We start from the raw sequence: 21194 nt of genomic DNA on the forward strand, positions 1-21194 counted from the left end.
TCTCCCTGTAGCCCTAGCTGGCCTGGAACTTGCTATGTGGACCAGGCTAGCCTGGAACTCACAGAGATCTGCCTGCCTCTATCTCCTGAGTGCTGGGATTAAAGGCAAGTGCCACCATGCCTGGCTTTTTAAAAATAAAATAAATCTTTAAAATATCTTATTTTTATTTTATGTGTATGAGTGTATTGCCTGCATGTATATAAGTGCACCTATGTTGTGCAATGCCCACAGAGACCAGAAGAGAGCACTGGATCCCCTGAAACTGGAGTTACAGATGGTTGTTAGCTGCCATGTGGCTGTTGGGAACTGAACCTAGGTCCTCTGTAAGAGCAGCCAGTGCTCTTAACTGCTGAAGCATCTCTCCAGCCCCCCACCCCCACAATGAATCCTAAAAATATCTGAACACCTGTCATGGTGGCACACAACTTTAATCCCAGCACTCAGGAGGCAGAGGGAGGTAGATCTCTGTGAGACTGAGGCCAACCTGTCTACATACTGAGTTCCAGGAGGGCTGAGGCTAGGGTAGCCTGTCAAAACAAAACAAACTAAAAATGCACACCCCCCCCGACTATCTGAGAAATGGTAGTCATGTAGGAACATAAAAATTAAAGAATGAAACAGAGGATGACATGTCCAATTGATGATGTGAAAATGCCAAAGAGAAAAAGGACCATTAACCACGACTTCTAGAGGGATGGAGAGTTAGTTGATACTGAGAGACTGGCTTAGAAATTGGAGAAGTAACCAAAGTCAAGGAGAAATCTCATCTTTCTCAAGCCTTGCTAACCAAAGTGTAGCCCACATATCAGCAGCACTGGCATCATCTGGGAGCCAATCCTACACCTGCACTTTTTACTAAGATCCCCATGTGACTTGCACATAAGGAGCATTGTCTTAAACATCCTGTGACCGCATCAGTAGGGCTTTGAGTGGAAGGGAAGGTGAGGGTTTCAGTATGGAAGTTACTAAGAACACTTTTTCTCCTTCACCACTTGGCATTAATGTTTGCTGAGAAAAACATGGAAAAAAGACGTCATGCAGAGTGAATAAGATGGATCTACCAAATCCAGCTTGTCTGCACTCTGCCTCCCACAGTGAAATGCCACACGGTGTGTGGGAGAAGCAAGCGAGCACTTCCCTGCCTCTCACTGTTCCAACTCCCACCTTCTATAGGCTTTGGCAGGATGTGGCAAACCTTTGCCCCTTACTCACTGCTCACTTTCTGGGCTTGGATTCATGCATCATTCCTCCCTTGCTGCTTTGCTCATCTAAGGCCAAAATTCTGGGACAGGATGTACTGGACTAAGGAGATATTTCAAACAGTACCACAATCTGGGCAATGATTCTCTACGTGACAGACTGGGGAACACTCCCCTGGGAGAGCATGTCAGAGGTGCTCGTATGGTTTGAAAGAGCCCCTCTAGAGCTTCTGATTCCCCCTTTCCCATACCCACCAGGCCAGGCTTCCTCATATGGAGGACCACTGCTTTATAAAGCATCGCTAAGGATGGGTCCAGAGCAGGTACAGGTGCAGGTGAACTGAGTAGACACATACTTTCTGTTGCTGGAAGTTCTTTGGACTTCTGGTGATAGGACAGTTGTAGGGAGTACAAGGAGACCACCATGGGAATTCCTAAGCAATGCCACAACAACTAGAGTAGAGGGAATCTTGAAGAGCAAGATAGGCCCTAAAGAAACAAACCACGGATATTAGAGGACAGTAAAGAATGAGCTTGCGAAAGGATCCACCAACAGCCTCACAAGAGAGCTACACAGGTCCCCCTTGCTTTTCTGCCACAGTGGCTTCCAGCTAGTTTTTGGTTTTGTTCATAATGAGATAACCAATGATATGGTGGTGTTGGTGATGTAACTATAGTCCATATATAGCATCATTACACCCACTCCCATGAAACCTCCAAGTGTTCTCAGCACCTAAGTCCTATGGGGGATTATCTTGTCTGAGGATTTGTCATCAAGGCTACTGTGTGTTGCCAGGTGAGGATCAGCCTGCTGGCCTGCCTAGCCCAGTCCAGCCAGCTGCTGCTGTCCCTCAGAACCAGAGTTAAGGATTCCTTCCTCTCATAGCTGAGGAGATAGATGTCCAGAGATGCGAACTGAGTTGTCTAATGTCACCCACAAGTCAGAATTCAAACCTCCTTCTTCTAGGTCCAGTGCTTTTTTTACCTCCGTGGTAATTCACTTAGTTATCACAGTAAAGAGTAGGGCCCTACACATGCCAGAACTCTGTCATTAGAGGGAAATTCACAGTGGTTCAAAGAAGAGAGCAGACTGAAAACAAAAAGCTTCTGAGGAAACTTTAAAAAATATTTTTAAAAATTCATTGGGTGTGTGTGTGTGTGTGTGAGACAGACAGAGAGAGAGAGAGAGAGAGAGAGAGAGAGAGAGAGAGAGAGAGAGAGAGAGAGAGAGAGAGAGAGAGAGAGAGAAACTCTTCCCATCATGTAGGTCTCAGGTATTGAACTCAGATTTTTAGGCTTGGCAGCAAAGTGCCTTTACCTGCTGAGCCATCTTGCTAGCCCCATTTTCTTTTCTGAGGAAGAGTCTCTCTTGTTATTTCTTCTGTTGTAATTCTTACATGAGCTTTCAGCCATTTCCCCCATCTTGCCCTAAGAAAGCTTATGCTGGGAGTACAGATCATCATGTAGGTCTCAGGTATTGAACTCAGATTTTTAGGCTTGGCAGCAAAGTGCCTTTACCTGCTGAGCCATCTTGCTAGCCCCATTTTCTTTTCTGAGGAAGAGTCTCTCTTGTTATTTCTTCTGTTGTAATTCTTACATGAGCTTTCAGCCATTTCCCCCATCTTGCCCTAAGAAAGCTTATGCTGGGAGTACAGATGCGAGTGGGATGTAACTCAGGTCATCAGGGTTGTGTGGCAAGTGCTTTTACTCACTGAGCTATCTCATCATTCCACTCCCTGATTTTTTGGTCTTTTTGAGACAGGGTCTCCCTGTAGCCCCAGCTGGCCTGGAACTCACTATGTAGACCAGGCTTACAGAGATCTTCATGCCTCTGCCTCTGGAGTGCTAGGATTAAAGATGTTTGCCACCAGACTTGGCCTGTCCTTAGTGAGGCTTTAACATACTTCCACTTTTTGTTTTAATGCTAGTGTCCTAAACTGACAGGAGTGTGAAGCAGGAGAGAATGAGCCAAGCAAAAGCCTCTGGCTCCTCATGGTGTCAGCTTGGCGTGCTGCTTTCTGAGGCCAGGGGATGGGGATGAAGCCACATCTGGCCAGAGTTAAAGGTTCTGAGCTCTGGAAATACTGGATGCTTCTGAAGTTTCTTCCATTAGAGTTCTGGTTCTACTTTTCCTGAATAGTTTTTTTTTACGTACATTTTATTTTAAAGGATTAGTTGGTTTTATTCTGAGAACAAGTACAACACACCCTGGATTTTTTCTAGGCTCCTGAGATTATGTTATTCAACAGGTTCTTTATTCTGGCTTCCTCTACTCTTTACTCTCCTTTCCTGACTATTATGTTTAGTATCCCTCCAAACAAGACTGCAATCTATTTGGAGTCTAGCTTCCTCAGTGCTTGGATTACTGGCTTAGAAACTATGTTTTATTTACCTTTAATATTCTTCTAGAGTGCCTATATATCCTCTGCCTGGCTTATCCATCCATCTGTCCATCCTTCCATCATCCCTCCATCAATCATCTATCCATTTACCCATCCATCCATCCATTTACCCATCTATCCATCCATTTATTCATCCATCCATTCATCTATTCATCATCTGTCCATCCATCCATCCATCCATCCATCCATCCATCCATCCATCCGTCCATCCGTCCATCCACCTATCCAGTTCTGATCCTTACATGGCCAGGTACTTCACAGGGGCTAGGAATGATACATGGGAGCACAGAACAGGCTTCCTCCTCTCATGAAGTTTATGTTTTGGGGGAAGGAGAGACAGATGGCAATATGAAACAAAATAATAATGCTGACAACTCATAGTTTCTGAGTGTACACTGTGCCCCACACTATGCTGTTTCACACAACTCTCTCATTTAACCTGCAAACAACTCTACAAGGTAACTACAATGTTTGTCTCATTTTAATAGATCAGGAAACTGAGTGCTTAGAGATATTGTTTGCCCTGTCTCAAATCTAAAGTACATTCTAAGATTTGAAGCCAAGAGTTTCTGATTTTTTAGCCCAGGGGTTGGCAAGTAGGGCCCACTATCATTCTACTGAAATAGAATTGTACTGGAACACCGCTTTCCTCATTTGTGTATGTACTGTCTATGGCTGCATTCATACTGCAATGACAGAACTGAGTAGTTGTGACAGAGGCCATATGATCCAAAAAGCCCCAAATACTTTCTGTCCCTTTATAGAAAGACTTGGCAATTCACCTTAGCCTAATCAAGGCTCAAATAATATTCACTGAAAGAATACATGACTGGATGACTACACGCATTGATGTGCATGCTCACTCATTCTATTAAATTCTTTTGAACATCTGCCATGTGCCAGACACTGCTTCCTGGTAAAGCAGGCCTGTGTTTGCAGTTTCACTTGGTTTCCTTCTGGCACTTGATCTTTCAAAGAGTTCATACACCTGCAATCCCTGGTAAAAGCTAAATCTGCCTAATCCCCCATTTTCTTGGCCTTGTTGCCAGCCTAGACAAGAAAATCTATTTAGTACTTTAAAAAATGACAAAAGAAATTAATCAGGATTTGGAAACTAAATTTATCTTCTGGGAAGAATCCAAGAGATAAATTGAAGCACAGTCCTTTACTCTACAGTTCATCCCCTCCTCTTAGCCTGACTCTATAGGAATGCCTGAGATGGCAGTGAAATTTAGGAGCAAGATTGCCAGAAAAAAACCACACTGACAGCTAAATTAGTTTGGCAGCAAAATGGGATGAAGGGCTCAAAGCCAGGAATGAATTATGGGTACTAAGTGAGGTTGGGGCAGGTACCCACACTCTTAAGATCTGTAGGAATATGAATGAAAAACGCAGAGCTAATTCCTTGGCTTTACAGAATGTTCCAGGGAGGGGGAAAAACTGCAAATAAGGCCAGGCACCCTGTGGCTCATACTGCCGACAATGCTGGGCAATTACACACTGGGGAGAAAAGGCTGGCGAGGTAGAGAGTGAGGGGAAATTGTCTGGGATGGCTAGTGTGTGCGCATACAGATGGCAGAGGAATTTGTACACTTGCCCCGTCCTTGAAGTCTGCTGACTTGGCAAGAGGCCTGGTCATGGTCCTGATGCTGCGTTACCAAGGACCATGTAGTCAATATAGCAGAAGACACCCTGAGCCTTTGCTCAATGAAAGGTTCCTGCAGGGGGTTATATCAAGAAATCTAAGACCCTACAGTGGGCATGGCGAAACACACCTGTATTTTTAGAACTAGAGGTTCAGGATCAGCTTAGGCTATATAAGGAGACATTATGTCAAAAAAATCAAAACCAAAATGAAGACTTGCCTAGATTCATGATCCACAGAATTTATGATACATACAATTCATATGATAATGTTTTATTGATATATTTATATATTTGTTTTTTGAGATATAGAATTTCCTATGTAGCTGAGGATGACTCCTGATCTTTTGGCCTTCACTTCCCAAGGACTGGGATTACAGGGTTGAGCCACCACATCTAGCTTTAAATGTTAATTTTTTTTTTTACAAAGAAGAAGGAGGATGCCAGGCGTGGTGTGCACACCTTTAATCTCAGCATTGGGAGGCAGAGGGCAGTGGATCTTTGTGAGTTCAAGGCCAGCCTGGTCTACATAGCGAGTTTCAGGACAGCTGGGGCTACAGGGAGACCCTGTCTCAAAAGACAACAAAAAAAAAAAAAAAAAAAAAAAAAAAAAAAAAAAAAAAAAAAAAAAAAAAAAAAAGAGGAGAGGGAGAAAAAGAATGTATACATGTACATATATGCTCACAGACACATATACACACATGAAGAAATAAAATAAATCTTAAAAGCAAACAAAAATGAAGTGAGTAAATGGGTTAATTCAACAATTTGAAGTAGACATTAGTATCTCCATTTTATAAATGAGCTGTCTGAAGGTCAGAGAGGTTAAATAATATAGCTAAGAAGTAGCACAAGTTCAACTTGAACTCCCAGGTCTATGTAACTTCTTGGGTAGCAGGGTCTCTATGTTAATATAATATAGTGACATTTGATTTAGAAAATTGGATTGAGAGCTCTGAAGAGCAAGGAAAACCATCAGAAAATTCTGTCTGAGGGCAGCTCCCCGAGTTGTTAGACCAATCCCTTTCAGCCCCTCCATGAGTCTACTGATGTAGAAATCAGGCTGCATAGTGTTAGGAGGGGAGGGCTGGCTTTCAACAAAAATGTGTCAACTTTGCCCTGATGTGTGGACAGGAGTGGACAGAGGTCTGCCCTGACACTGGCACTTTAAGCAGAGAGAGAGTGGCTGAGGGCTAAGGTAAATACTTTAGAGGTTGTGAATGCGGCTAGTGCTTTGACAAAACTCTGTTTAAGTGGTTAAACACAGTAGTTCTGTCTCCACTGACCTGCCTGAAGCCACAGGGCTGTTCTCTAATATGGTTGGAGTCTCTCTACTTCCATGATGAGCAAAGCCCACAGCCCTCACCTATACCCACTGTCCTTCATGGGTACCCAATGCTCTGAGCATGTGGACGAAGCAGGCTTCTGGGTCTTGACTCCACCAGAAGATTGCCCTCAACCCACCATGAAGGAACTCTCCTGTCCTCTTCCTTGCTTTCTCTAAACTATTTCCTGTTTGGTGTCTTCTTTTCCTATTTCCTGATTTCCCTTCTGAGAGAAACTTTTGTCCCTTTCAAGGCTTTATGGAGCAACAGTCTATGTGATGGCAGACATCTCTTTACAGACTTTGCCCTCTCCAAGGTAGTAGGGAGGGGATTAGAGTTGGCAGTGCCATTTCTTCCCCAGCTCTAGGACTCTCTGGCATTTATGTTTTCAATTATGGCCCCACCTGCTACAAGCAAACATCAGGGTTTGGCTTATGTCAAAATAAGGGATCCCAGTTACAGCGTCTAAATCTCTGAGGTGAAAGAGTGAATCTGGCTCAGGTGCACAAAGCCTTGGGAAGCTGGGAAACTCCTATTCACTCACCCTCTTGCAGGGTGGCTGTGAGCAGAGGTTCTTTTTCTTCCTCCAGTGGTGGTGCAGTAAGTAGGACTCATAAAGTGCCTAAGTCAAACACAATTCCCATAATAGTTTTTCATGGACTTGCTCCAACAATAAACCGGGGTTACGTGTTGAATTTAGAATCTCAGGGTCTCCCATCCTGCCTTCCCTTGTCATTCCTTGGTATTTTCCAGGTTCATGTATTGGGTCACTGGAGTCTGTTTTCAATCCAGAAAATTAGCAACAACACAACTTTCTCCAAAAACATCCATAGAGCCATATCATAGGTAAGAGAAAACTGTCTTTGATCAATTTGTTACTTCCAATCCCTTGCAGAGTGAGCAGTTAGAGATGAAGTATTCATACTGCATAAAACAGCTAAGCACTTCCAAATCCAAGGATCTGAGAGATCATTGTCTCCCTTTCCTCCCTCCCTCCCTCCCTCCACAGATCACATTGGCTTAGAGACAGTGTTCAACCTCACCTGGTTATTTCTTCTTTCAGGGCAGCAGGGTCTGCAGGGTAAAATTTCACACGGAAACACATGGTGAATGGAGGCTGGGCTGCAGAGAAAAAGGTGCCTGTTAGGAGAGTCTTTCTCCAGAATATGTCTGGGCTCCCCTTCCCATGGCATGCTCCTGAACCATAAGAAAAAGAATGCTCTTGTGGTTAGGGACACCTTATGCTAGAACAGTGGAAAATTACATGTGTAAATCAAGACTTACTGCCTTTGGGGGGGGGGATTCATCCCATCCTCCCAAGGGTCATGCTTAGCTGTTTCGTGGAGAATACTTACATCTCAGTTGCTTCACCACAGACTTTGTAAACTCCAACCAGTGCTGAAACAGAGAACATGGGTCATGAAAACTCTAATGAGAAGCAGTGTCATGTGGAACCTGTTTTATCCAATTTGAGTAGCAAAACAGATTACAATCTGCCTGGAGAAAAAGCATCCCAAAAGCTTGTGAGATACAGGTTTGGAGAGTAAAGTGATATGATTTTCTGAAAAAAGCTCCCCATGGCCCAACTGTAAAGAGGAAATTGTTCCAGCTTCAGATACCATTTCTGGGTGTCCTAAAGGTACCAAAGCTTTGAGCCCTATTCCTGGCATGCCAATAGGCATGAATAACTATCAATACCCCTGGCATGAGTAGGGAGCTGCTGAGCTTAATGTGTGGTGTACATTGGGTTATATACTGGCTTCTTTGGGCAGAGGAATGAGGTAGATGTCAATGGTAGCAACTCTTTTTTTTTTTTATTAATAAATTTTTTGGTCTTTTTGAGACTGGGTTTCCCTGTAGCCACAGCTGACCTGGATTCCCTACGGAGACCAGACTGGCCTCGAACTCACAGAGATCTACCTGCCTCTGCCTCCCGGGTGCTGGGAATAAAGGCATGAGCCACTACAACTGTCTTGGTGGCAACTCTTTTAAAATATTTTATTTATTATTATTTTTTTATTTTATGTGTATGAGTGTATTGCCTGCATGTATGTGTGTGCACCTGTGCATGCAATGCGGTAGAGGTCAGAAGAGGGCTTCAGATGCCCCTGGAGCTGGAGTTAAGGACAGTTTGTAGCTGCCATGTGGGTGCTGGGAATTGAACCCAGGTCCTCTGCAAGAGCAGTCAGTGCTCTTAACCGCTGAGCCATCTCTCCAGCCCCTGTTGGTGGCAACTCTTAAAAAGCACTGACAGGAAGAGATTTCAGAAATGGAGAAACAGCAGAGATGGCTGGTATGTATTTTCATTTCTGTTTGAATAACATGGATCACCAGCCCTTGTGTAAGAGAACACATACTCAGGATTCCTTGGCATACTGGGATGTTTAAAGCCTTAGTATCTTAAGATAATTATCCTGGGGGCTGAGAGAGGGCTCAGCAGTTAAGAGTACTGGCTGCTCTTGCAGAGGATCCAGGTTTGGTACCCCAGTATCCACATGGCAGTTAACCATCCATAACTCCAGTTTCAGGGGATCCAATGCCCTCTTCTGATTTCTGCAGGCATTGCACAACATGGGTGCCTTTACACACATTCAGGCAATACAAAATGCACAAATAGTAATAAATAAAATATTAAAAAATAAAATGTAAAAATTAGCAGTAACCAATGTGAAAGATGGTATCCTATTTCCCATGGATTTTCATAGTTAGGACCTAATAGCAATGCATTTTTTATTTCCCCTCATGATACTTAAGTGTGGGGAGGCAATGAGATTATTCTAATCTCTCTCTCTCTCTCTCTCTCTCTCTCTCTCTTTCTTTCTCAATTCTCTCTAAGATTTGTTTTTATTTTTATTTCTGTGTGGGTCTATGAGTATATGCACATGTAGGAAGGTGCCTGTGTAGGCCAGAAGAGACTGTTTGAGTCCCTGTGAGCTGAAGTTACATGTGGTTGCTAGCCACCCAACATGAGTGCTGAGAACTGAACTTGGGTCTTCTAGAAGAGCAGTATATACTCTTAACCGCTGAGCCATCTCTTCAGTCCCAGGTCATTCTAGATCTGTTTCTGATATCTCTATGGATTCTTTATAAAATTCATTATTGGTTTGGTGCTTTACCTTAAGCAGGTAACTTGCTAATTTGAGAGAGCTAAAACGGCTATTATTTGGAATTTGATTACCTGGAAATAGATTAAAGTCACTAGATGTAAGTTTCCTGAGGACAGGAAGCTGACTTATTTAACAGGGAATCACTAGGGCCTAGCACATGTTCAACAAACACACAGTCATAGAAAGGGACTCGGTCTACATTTCCCTTTTTCCAGGCTACTTCCATTTAGTGTAGTGTCTTGGCAGAGATCTCCCTCTGCAGGAAAGCAGCCAAGGCCATGCAAACAGCATTCTGGCCTCCTTCAATTTCCAGCTCTCACCTTCTGGGCTGGGCTGTGGGTCATGTAGTTAATGGACCCACTTAAGAGCCAGTTCTTCCGTCAGCTCCACATGGATAATCCGGGTTGACATTCTGTTCCTTTGCTTCCTCTGATCTGAGATCCCACGAGGCTGGCAACTCATTATAGCCACTCAGCGTGGTTAAGAGGTCCTTCTCACATTACATGGCCCACCTTGGCTCTGCTTCACAGGGAAGCAAAGGCAAGAGGTACAATTGCACAGAAACAACTGGGGCTCCAGGCTTTGCCTGGGAAGGCACAGGAGGCCTATCTGTTCAAAGTACATCAGAATTGTGTACAGTAAAGGCAATACAGTAAGTGTCAGAGGCTCAGAAAACAGAACACCTTTAGACTGATAGAGTAAGAGAAATAAAGGAAGATAGAAATGAGATGCATGATCAGTAGAGGGCAGATGGACACCGCCCCCCCACCGTCCCACCCCCCACACCAGTAGCAGGGAGAAGGCTTTAGTCTGGACTGTGGTGAGAGCTCAGGAAAGGATGGAGGCTGGAAGAGGTCAGGAAGGAGCTGTGAAGGAGTGGAAAGCTGCCACAGCTTGTCTGAGGGATGACAGGGATCTAGAAGGGAAATCTCAAGAGAATCCCAAGAATACGGTGATGGCATCTGCAGCTGCCTGGCTAAGTCTGGGTCCCAGAATCACTAGGAAACTGATAACATGAGCCTGGGTCAAGGGGAGAAGGGAATGGGCCAAAGTGGCATAATCTTCAGGCTCTGGGGCTTGAAAGAGTACAGAAAAGATCTGAAAGGACAGAGGTCCTGAGAGTGGCAGGGAGAGGTGTGAGGTAGCTCCTTTAGGAGAAACAGGGCTGGGGAGGTACAGTGGGCCAGATACATGGAGACCCCCAATGAGCAAGCAGTGATGGTCAATGAGAGAGCTGGTGGAGACTACCTTGGAGCCAGGGGAGGAGGCTTGCCTTACACCCTGGGGGGAATGGGGAGCTCACTTCCTGTATTTTTTCTACCTTGAATTAGTAGATTTAGGATAACTCTTCATCACAGGTCATTTACGACCCTCCAGACTCTCTCAAGTCTCTGTTCTACAAGCTCCTTTCTGAGGCTCAGAATCAACCTGCTCTCAGACTACCAAGTATGATTTCGTCATGGCACATCAGAAACTATACAGACAACTGTGAAGCCCAGCAGCTCTGAGCCCAAGACTAGCCTTGTCACTTACCTTGGTTGGGTGAGTTACTTAACCTGTCTGAGACCTGATCTACTCATCTGATTCTCTCACTGGCTTTAAGGGCTGCATGAAATAATACATGTGAAGTTCTTGGTTTACTGCCAGACATAACTCAGTGCTCAGTCTCCATCAGCCACAGAGTCAGGTGTGCTCACAGCAGAGCTCAGCACACAGCAGACTCTCCATAAAGGGTTATGCCTCCTCTTTCCCATTTCCTTCTTGCGTGCTCATTTTCCTTTAATCTTGATCATCTCCACATAAATTTTTTTCTTCTCAAGCATATTACGACCTTTTTATTTCATACCTCATCAGCTCTGGAGGGTATGGTGTATGTGGCCTTCTTCAAGGAGAGAAAGCTCAGGCCAAACAAACACTGCCTGGAAAAAAGAAGACTACCACTTTCTAGTGAATGAGCATCTAGAGCAGAGAGGACAAGAGCCTCCTGCGGTTAAGCCACATTGTGGCTTCATACTAAGTCCAGAGCTAAGGGAGCGTGTCAACAGAGTGGACCCTTATGGACCAAACACTGATGCTGTTCAAAGGTTTGCTAGGCAGGAGGGATGAAGTATGTTCATGAAGAGTGGGGGCAGGGCTAGCCAGAGGAAAGAGACATGGTCCTTCAGATTCTTTCTAAAAGCTCACATGTTTAGTACAGAACCCTAGATATAACTTGTAGGACAAGGCCTCAGATCACCAAAGAACAAATAGCATAGTGGCAAGGTGAAGGGCATCTCCATTCAGTATCTGTGACTCTGGGCAGTGCTAGGGGGCTGGGCTCTGCAGAGCTCCAAGGCCCCTAATGATGGCAGAGACAGTCCTGTTTGGAGCTGTGAAGGAAATCCTCCACCCAAGAAAGGAGGCTCTGTAGGATTTGTGATGGTTTTGGAGAGTGGCAGGTGAGCATGGGTGGTGAGCAGTATACAGCAGTATACGTATACAGTGCCTGTATACGTCTGCATAGTTTTCCACCTCATAGGGATGCCAAAAATCACATTCCTGCAGCCAGCAAAGGGAAGATGAACCAAAGCTGCAGATACTTCAGGTCAGGTGCCTGTGGGCTAGGCAGATGAAGATGAGCATCAAGGAAATCATTAACCCATTCATTTCCCCATTCCTCCAGCAAATACTTACTGAACATCAACTGCATTTTGGGCCCTGCACTGGTTCCATGGGAGATGGTGATGGATAGTTCATGCCCTCATGAAATGTCAAGTTTTGCAGGGAACACAAGTTATCACAGCATGGTGAAAGAAGTACTGTGATGGGTAGGTAGCAGAGGTCAGCAGGGGCCAGAGGAGGACCCCAAACAAGCAGCAGGGTTTAGGAAGACTTCTGGAGGAAGTAAAAGCCTAAGGTAAGATCTCAAGATGAACGAAGGTAGCTTTAGGATTGGAGAGATGCTTCAGTGGTTAAGAGTGCTTGCTGCTCTTCCAGAGGACCCCAGTTTGGTTCTGAGCACCCACATCTAGTGGCTCACAACTGCCTGTAACTCCAGTTCCAGGGGATCAGACTCATTCTTCTGGTTTCTGAGGACACCATCATGCACACATGGTACATACACACACAGAGAAACACACATACACATTAAAAAAACCAAAATCTTTAAAAAAAGGAGGTAGTGAGGAGAAAAACATAGAGCACGGAGAGTAGGGTAAGGAGAGGCAAGTTTCAGGCAGGCGAGCTGCGCGATGGAAGGCTCTGAAAAGGAGACCATGGTGTGTCTGCAGAGAAGACAGGTCAGAGGAGGTAAAGCTGGAGACGAAGCAGGGCTGAAGAATAATGGACTTGTTCCTGATGAAATATCAGTCCTGTCAAGGCCCGCTGTCTGAAGAGCTACCTCTGTTGTATAGAACAGAGCAAGAACTACTGGTGTTACAAGGTCCTGAAGGGCCCAAGTCATTTTGGCTCCCTCTGTCCTTCACAGATTAGGTTGGCATGGCTCAATGAGGTTCTCCCTAGCCAGAATCAGATGGGCCGAAATGTGGTTCAGCCCATTTACTAGAAAGGAAGCAAGAGATGTTCACTATGCCTCCAGTGGACACTGGACAAATTGCTTCAGCTCTTGAGGATGCCTTTTTGGCATGTGTAAAATGTCAGGTTTCTTTAGCCAAGTTCTAGTTCTAGCTTTAATGCCATGATTTGACGTGATGAAATCAACTACAGGGTCTGGTTGGTCCCTGATTCCTAAGGTCCCCGACTCTGAATGAGTCACAAACAACCCAGGGATTCAGGCCTATTGACTAGCCTCTGCTCCACTGCTACTTTGAATTTTGACTTACCCGCTGCTTATCTGGGTCCACAAAGCGAATCCCGAAGTAGTCTTTCTCAAGCAGGTTCAGGTGGTGGCAAAGGAGGTCAAACAGGTACTGGCCTTTGGCATCTCTCTGCAAAGAAAGTAAACGTCCTTGAGAAATGTGTACTCTTCAGAGTGACATGTATGTGGTATAAGTGGTATATGTGTGTGTATGTATATAAGAGAGTGCATGTGTGCATGTGGAGACCAGAGGTTGATGTCAAGTACCTTCCTCAATCTCCACCTTATTTTTTGAAAAGGGTCTCTTGCTAAACCTGGAGCTCACAATTTAGCTAGGCTGGCTGGCTGGCAAGCCCTTTCAGCACTGCCATGCCTGACTTTTGACTTTTTTAAAAAATAATTATAAAAAACTTGGGGACTGGAGAGATGGCTCAGCAGTTAAGAAAACTGGGTGCTCTTACAGAGGACCTGGATTTGGTTCCCAGCACCCATATGGTAGCTTATAACCATTTGTCTGTAACTCCAGTTCCAGGGGATCATCTCCTGGCTCTGTGGGAATTGCACACATGGGTGCACCATATTCATGCAGGCAAAACACTCATACACATAAAAATTATGTAAAAGCTGGGCGTGGTGGCACATGCCTTTTATCCCAGCACTTGGGAGGCAGAGGCAGGCGGATCTCTGTGAGTTCAAGGCCAGTCTGGTCTACAAAGTGAGTTCCAGGCCAGCTGGGGCTACAGGAGGCCCTGTCTCAAAAAGACAAAAAAAATTATATAAAAAACTATGCATTGCATGTGGAGATGAAGGGGGCACATGCCCATGATTGCCCTCCACAGTGTGATGTCTTACACTGATGTCTGGAATTTTGAGGCTTTTAGCACCCAGAAAGAACTCACTCAACAACTCTTCCCACCACAGAGATGCTAGAGGATTCAGAGAAGTCAGTTAAACCAGGCTCCACTGAGTGAGACACAAGCCTCTCCCACACTAGTGGGGTATGGAATGTCAGTATAGAGCATAGTGGTGGCTACACCAAGCCCAGCTGGCTCTGCCTCCACTGCTCTCCATCCCATTACTAACTCCACAGGCCAAGCCACCACCATCTTGCAACTGGACTATTGCCAGAGCCTTCTAGTGGACTCACTGTTTCCACTCTTGCCTGCTTAGTCCTTCTCCACACGGTAACCAGAACAATTACAACTTAGAGGTAATGCCTTTTATTGCTGAATAAGTAATACAACCACAGTGTAAGCTATTCAAATGTACAAAAAGAATATGCTATGAAGAATGAATCTCTCTTCTATCCTTGCCTTTCCCCTGATGCTCTTCTTCCTAACAGCAACCTGTAAACAGATTGTTATGCAATATTCTATACACAGGCAAACCTGTAGGCATGGATGTCTCCTTCTTCAAAAATACATTAAAATTTTTATTACATATTTATTGTGTGTGTGTGTGTGTGTGTGTGTGTGTGTGTGTGTGCATGCCACACATGTGGAGGCCTGAGGACAACTTCTGGGAGTCAGTTCTCTTATTCCACCATGTGGGATGCAGGGACTGAATTCAAATCATCAGGCTTGGTAGCAAGCACCTTTATCTGCTGAGCCATCTCACTGGCCCTTAAACATGTCTCCCTAGTATTGGGGAGCCAGGGGCTCACATGTGTTAAGCAAGTGCTCTACTTCTGAGCTACATCCTCAACCTCTACAATTTTATATTATATTGTTTCTTGTTATATTTTGTCTGCCACTGAAATGCCTTGCAAATCTTTCTATAGTATATACATAAAGCTATGCCTCAGAGTTGAAAACTATTATACATCAGTCTAAGGAACGTAAAGCTATTTACCCAGGTCCACATTAATGGAATCTCTTCCTAATCTACTACAAGTAATGTGGCAGTGATCTTTAATTACACTACTCCTGTTTAACACCAACAGTGTCTTCCCATTCTCTCAGAATAAACTCTGGTTGTGGCCTGATGTCCTGTGTGGCCCAGCTCCTGGCTTCTCTTGGAACTCATCCCAAATCATTCTCCTCCCTTCACCTGGCCTCAGCCTTTTGCTCCTGAACATGCTAAGGCCTTTCTGCATCTTCGCATTCCCCCTTTCTGGAATGCAATTCCTGCAGCTCCTCCCAGTCTCCTATTCTGAGGTCTTAGCTCCAATGTCTCACTACAGAGGTCATCCCCTACCAAATGGCTCTCCTCCCTAACTTTCCATCTCATTTTTCTGTTTATCTTCTTCATAACACTTATAACATTCAGCTTGTTGACTTGTTTCTTTGTTTCTCTCTCATCTGCTTCCTTCTTTTGGACGAGGCCTCACACAAAGCAGGCGGGACTTTGACAGTATTTGTTGAATATATTAGTAAATGACTAGAAGGCAGGGTGGCTGAAGGGTTACAATAAACGTTAAGCCATGAGGCTGTTCATTACTCCTGGCTTCTACTTCAGGGGCCTGCTTAGGTGTCCAGGATGAATTGTGAGGAGAATGACTTGCAGGGAACTGTCAGAACATCTGGAGCCCTGCAAAGTTTCCATCTCCAGAGGCCTATTCCCAGTTGTCTCTGCAGCTCAGCTCAGATGATGACCTCTAGTGAGTCCATGTAAAACTTTGTATCCAATTTGATTTTGGAGTTGTTTTTTTTTTTTTTTTTTTGAGAAAGGGTCTCCCTGTAGCCACAGCTGGAACTCACTATATAGACCAGGCTAGCCTCAATATCACAGAGATCCACCTGCCTCTGCTTCCTGAGTGCTGGGATTAAAGGCATGCACCACCATACCCAGCCTATATCCAATCTGAGGTTGTCTTATAAGATCCAAATACCTTCCTGGTGAAATGGTCATAGTCTATGGGTAACCCCATAGACTTCAACCATAGACACATTTTTAAGACCTTCATGAAAGGTTTATACCTCACCTTTTCCTCTTTTACTGATTCTCCTATGTGATTTAAGAACTTGGGCAGAATACTAAATCTTTCAGCTAATATCTTAAGGAGTTCATGCTTCAGAGGCCAAAAGATGAGGGACCTCTCAGTTAAAGGCGGAGGTGATGAGAAGGTGCCTCCCCTTCCTCTTCTTTTGGTTACACACTCCTTCTTACACATATTCTTGAAGCAGCAGCCCCAATCCACACTCTTTGGTCTCCCAACAGAAAGAGCCATACTGAAGACTGGGACTAGGAGCCATCTTGGGACTTCTGACAGCTGAGTCACAAACCAGGTCTCTCATAGCACTCCATCAGCATCAACTGTTGTTTGAAGGCAGGGCCTATCAACGCCTTCCTTACTGATGCCTCTGAGTGTGACATGAGTTTAAACTCCTATGTAGAGTTCTCTGAGAGCAAAGGAAAGATGTTCAACTCTGTCCCATGCAGCAGCTCCTACAGTTTCCTTCAGAGCAACAGTTGCATAGGGTGGTATTTTTTCTCTGCAGACTTTATTTGTACCATGCTGGTTACTACACAGTGATCAGCTAGCATTGTAATTTAATGGCGGAAGAAGCTCAATTCCAAACACACAGCAACCTGGGATAGAGACAGGGATGGAAACAGGCAAGAGGCAAATGCGCTGCTGTCATGGAAATCATACACCTTTGCTACATAGTGAATTCAGGGACAGCCTGGGCTACATGAGATCCTGTCTCCAAAAATAAAAAAAGGCTGGTGAGATGGCTTAGCAGGCAGAAAAAGACGCTTGCTGCCTGACAACCTGAGTTTGATCTCTGGAACCCACATAAAGTGGAAGGAGAGAACTGACTGCACAAGGTTGTCCTCTGACACCCACATGCAAGCTGTGGTATGCAACACCCCCCCATTACATCTCTCTCTCTCTCTCTCTCTCTCTCTCTCTCTCTCCCTACACATCTCTCTCTCTCTCTCTCTCTCTCTCTCTCTCTCTCACACACACACACACACACACACACAAATTAAATAGAATAAAATGAAATAAATTTTGGGCTGGTAAGATGGCTCAGCAGGTAAAGGCAATTGCCACCAGGCCTGATGACTTAAGTTCAATTTTTTAGGAACCACATGGTGGAAAGTAAGAACCAAATCCTCCAAGTTGTTCTCTGACCTCCACACATGTGCCCCTATATAAAAATAAATAAATGTAATAAAACAAAACAAAAAAACCCAACCCTTATTCTCATGGACTGGCAATTCATGTACCTATAAGGCTTGGCTGGTAAGATCCCTAAATTTAGTGGCTCCAACTTCAAAGTTCTCCAACTTCACAGGGAGATAAAAGCATAGGATTTTCTTTTGCGCAAAGTAGGAAACAAGGTCATACCCTGCCTCACATTCCCCACAGCTATCAAAAGGGTCTTTCTTGGCTTATTTCTCAGCATCTGGTGGGCTTGCTTCCCACCCCGAGGTCACAGCTCCCTCAGGTTCCTGTTTAGATACATGACCTTCAGTTATGGAGCTCTTGCATAGACATAGGAAAAAAAAGCACCTTCCTTTCCTGCCTCTTTACAGAGAGGGTTGGGGTGAGGGAAGGAGGATTGAGGTAGGAAAGAGAGTTCCTTCTAGCAGAACTCTGTGACCTTTAAATTCCCAGCAGAAACACAATTGTAGGCAGAATCGACTCAGAGCATTGAGACACCTCTCCGAAGCCACCATATATGCCCCTCTTGGGGTGGGGAGCAAGATTTTAGAAATTCTTCAGCCTATTGGCCTGATGAGTCCTCTTGGACTTCCAAATGCAAGCTTGGTTCTAGGATACCCTCTACATGGCCTCTTAGCCCTAAGTCCAGGGGTTTCTGGAATATTCTGGACAGGCAGACTTTTCCTTTGGTAGGGGTGACAAAGTCCACTGGCTTCCACATTCCCCTCTTTTTGCATGCAGTTGCTCTGGTGCCGTGGCAGCTCGTGCTGTGTGCTGAATGCTGTGCCATTGATTATCCCGGAGAAACACGCAGTTATGGTGTCAGGTGATTACTGTTTAGTCACAAACTCAGAGCTCCAAGCTGGAGCACGTTTATCTTTAGGACAAGATGAGGCAGAATGCCCAAGCCATCCCCGGCTAAACTTCAGCGGTTATTCTTTTCCCTAAGACATTATCGGGTCAAAGTAACTTATTAAGCACTCATTTGAAAATAAATTTGTATTTTATGAATCACAACATTATATACATACTGAAAATAACAGTGCACGTAAGCAAAGCCATTTATTCTTCTCTGTGTGGCGCACAGAATGATTCATGAACCTCTGAGAATCACTCTGCAACCGAAGATGGGAGAATTTCTATTTCCTACCCCCTACCCCGACCGACATGCCCAATTCTGGTTCTCAGGCTGATTCTTTTTAGCAAAGGGACTGAGGCAGCAAACAGCAAGCAAGTTTGGGCCAGCGACCTAAACCATTCAAGGTTAATTGCATTTTCTGCCTCATAATGAACAGCCTTGGGCAGGAAAGCATTTCATTTTAACCCATCATGGATGGAGTCAGGCATGGTGCACTTTGCTGGGGAGCCAGTGAGTAGAAAGCCCCAACTCGGTCTTCACTCGGTCCATCCCGAAGAGCTGTGAGGTGTACAGGTCTGAAGTGCAAACTCAATGAGGCTTCACAAAGATAAATAAATAAGCACGACTTTCTCCATCCAGTGCCATATGGAGTTAAATGGGAACTGGCCACAGTTATCAGACCTTTTGCAGAGGTAAGATGAAGGGATTTCAATGAGAGAGCTCCATGGCTGCAAAGTACCAGAGTTCAGGCATGGGAAAAATGTCACACCAAGATTAAGGGGCTTCAAGGAAAAGGCCAGTGCTGAGAACTCAGAAGCCTGGCAGAGAAGGGACAGGCACCAGAGGTGGGACAGCTTCTCTGCCTCTCTTCCAGCTTAAATTTATTTTTTTTTTGGTAGACCAAAGGCTTCCTCACGGGTTCCTTGTCAAGTGTCAGTACCCATGTGTCTGGGGTTCAGGAGCAGATGCTATGCAAAAGCTCTTTACTGTCACAGAGGGACAGATGCATTAGCTCATCTTCTCAGGGCCATGCACATGAGCAGAGCAGAAAAGTGTGAATCAGTTCCTGCCCCTGCAGTCCCACGCCACACCAGCCTAGCGTTCTGAGGCAGAAGGAGCTTGAGGGGCATAAGTGCTGACTAACATCAGGGCTCCAGATGTCCTAGCTTCAGCACCGTCTATAGTAATGCACATTTTCTTTGGCGGTGGGGGGTGGAGGGTGGGGAGGGGTGTGTGGGGGGTGTGTGTGGGGGTGTCAGGGGATTCTTGCTGGGCTCTGGACCCGGGAGTGTACTCTTTTTGCTTAGCTGTAAACCAACAAAACCCATTTAGGAACTGCTGAGGCTGCAGCTATGAGAGCAGCCAGCTCACCCTGGAAGAGGCTTAGGAAGCTCCTTCCAGGGGAGCTGTAGGAGGGCCACCTGGTAGCCACACTGTCTAATGCAGCAACAGCCACCAATGAGGCAGGCCACATGGCCACCCTGCCCAGGGGTTCTCTTATGGCTTCTCTTGGGGCAGAGGAGTCAGGCTGGGAAAGATGGAGCTCAGAAAGCCATATTGTACCTAGATATCAGGAGGCTGCCATGGGCTCAGATGACCACGTTGTTCTTGGGAGAGTAGTAAGTCTACTGTGGAGGGAAATCAGAGTTCAGAGGGTGGGAGGATCCGTGCTCCTTAGACATGGTTTGTCACCCATCCTTAATAAATGCAGAAACTCCTCTACCTCAACAATCCCCATTCCATATGAACATTGAGAGGGCTGGGGTGAACTTTACAATGGTGATATAGGTAGATTCACATGTCAGGTATGTGCCTCCAGGAGCCCTGTTGGCAGTCTTTGCTCAGGTCACAGAACTTGGATCACTGGCGCTCATGTAGGTACAGAGGATATACATGGAGGGCAGTGATATCTCCTTTAATTTGGAGCATGGAGGTCAACTCTTGTAAGTAAATTTCCCAAGCAGGAGGACGAAGTGTTCTGTCTGCATAGAAGGCCCAAAGAAGACTCAGCAAGGGCAATGAGGACCCTCAGAGCAGAAGTTCAAATCTGCTATTGCACAGCCTTTAACAGCAAGAGCAATGGGAACAAGAAGGTCAACAAGATGCTTCTACATCTCATGCCATTGTAGATTCCTGGTACCCAGCAAAGTTTCTGGAAGGCAAGAAGAAAAACAAAACAAAATAGAGCAAAAGAAAACAGAATAGAAGAGGGTCTGAAGAGAGGTAGACAATGTGCCCATCTTCCCCACACTGAGGCCACTTTGACAGGGACTCAGAAGTATCACTGCATCTTGCTATGGATGGGAAAAAAATTCAGTTGTGTTTTTCACCTAGTGCAAATATCTCAGTGGACCAGTTCTATCACAGCTCCAGAACTACTGGAAACCAAGCCAGGCTTGTTCTAAACAAACCAACAAAGAAACAAAACCCTCATCACTTTGTGTGAAAGTCATACAACATACATATAATTTCGGATTTTAGAGATGGTAGCTTGCTATGTAGCTTGGCCTTGCCTAGAACCCAACCTCCTGCTTCAGTCTCCTGAGTGCTGGGATTACAGTTAGATGTCACCATTTCCTAGTTCACAGAGACAAAAGCAGTTTCTACGACCTCTTCCTAACACACTTTTTGGGAAGATGGAAGTGAGCGAGGTGGAGAATGGGGTTATGATAGAATTCCAATAAGACACTATACTTTTTAATGCCTTGTCTTTGATGAGAATAAAAAGAAAAGAAGAGCTTGGTATCT

The 21194-nt window shown here is 45.0% G+C and overlaps 1 protein-coding gene across 3 annotated transcripts in view; it reads right to left on the reverse strand.

The window, feature by feature from the left end:
- Positions 1–21194, reverse strand: part of Frmd5 (FERM domain containing 5) — a 370855-nt gene that overhangs the window by 38560 nt on the left and 311101 nt on the right. For all 3 annotated transcript variants that reach the window (XM_008849087.3, XM_008849083.2, XM_008849074.3), the window contains exons 2-4: positions 13499–13603; positions 7926–7968; positions 7614–7692 (exon numbers count right to left, since the gene is read on the reverse strand). In XM_008849087.3, coding sequence (XP_008847309.1) covers positions 7614–7692; positions 7926–7968; positions 13499–13603 — 227 coding nt within the window. The remainder of the gene's footprint in view (positions 1–7613; positions 7693–7925; positions 7969–13498; positions 13604–21194) is intronic.

The sequence above is a fragment of the Nannospalax galili genome, unplaced genomic scaffold (assembly GCF_000622305.1).
Source record: "Nannospalax galili isolate Female #2095 unplaced genomic scaffold, S.galili_v1.0 scaffold732, whole genome shotgun sequence".
Classification (NCBI taxonomy): Eukaryota; Metazoa; Chordata; class Mammalia; order Rodentia; family Spalacidae; genus Nannospalax; species Nannospalax galili.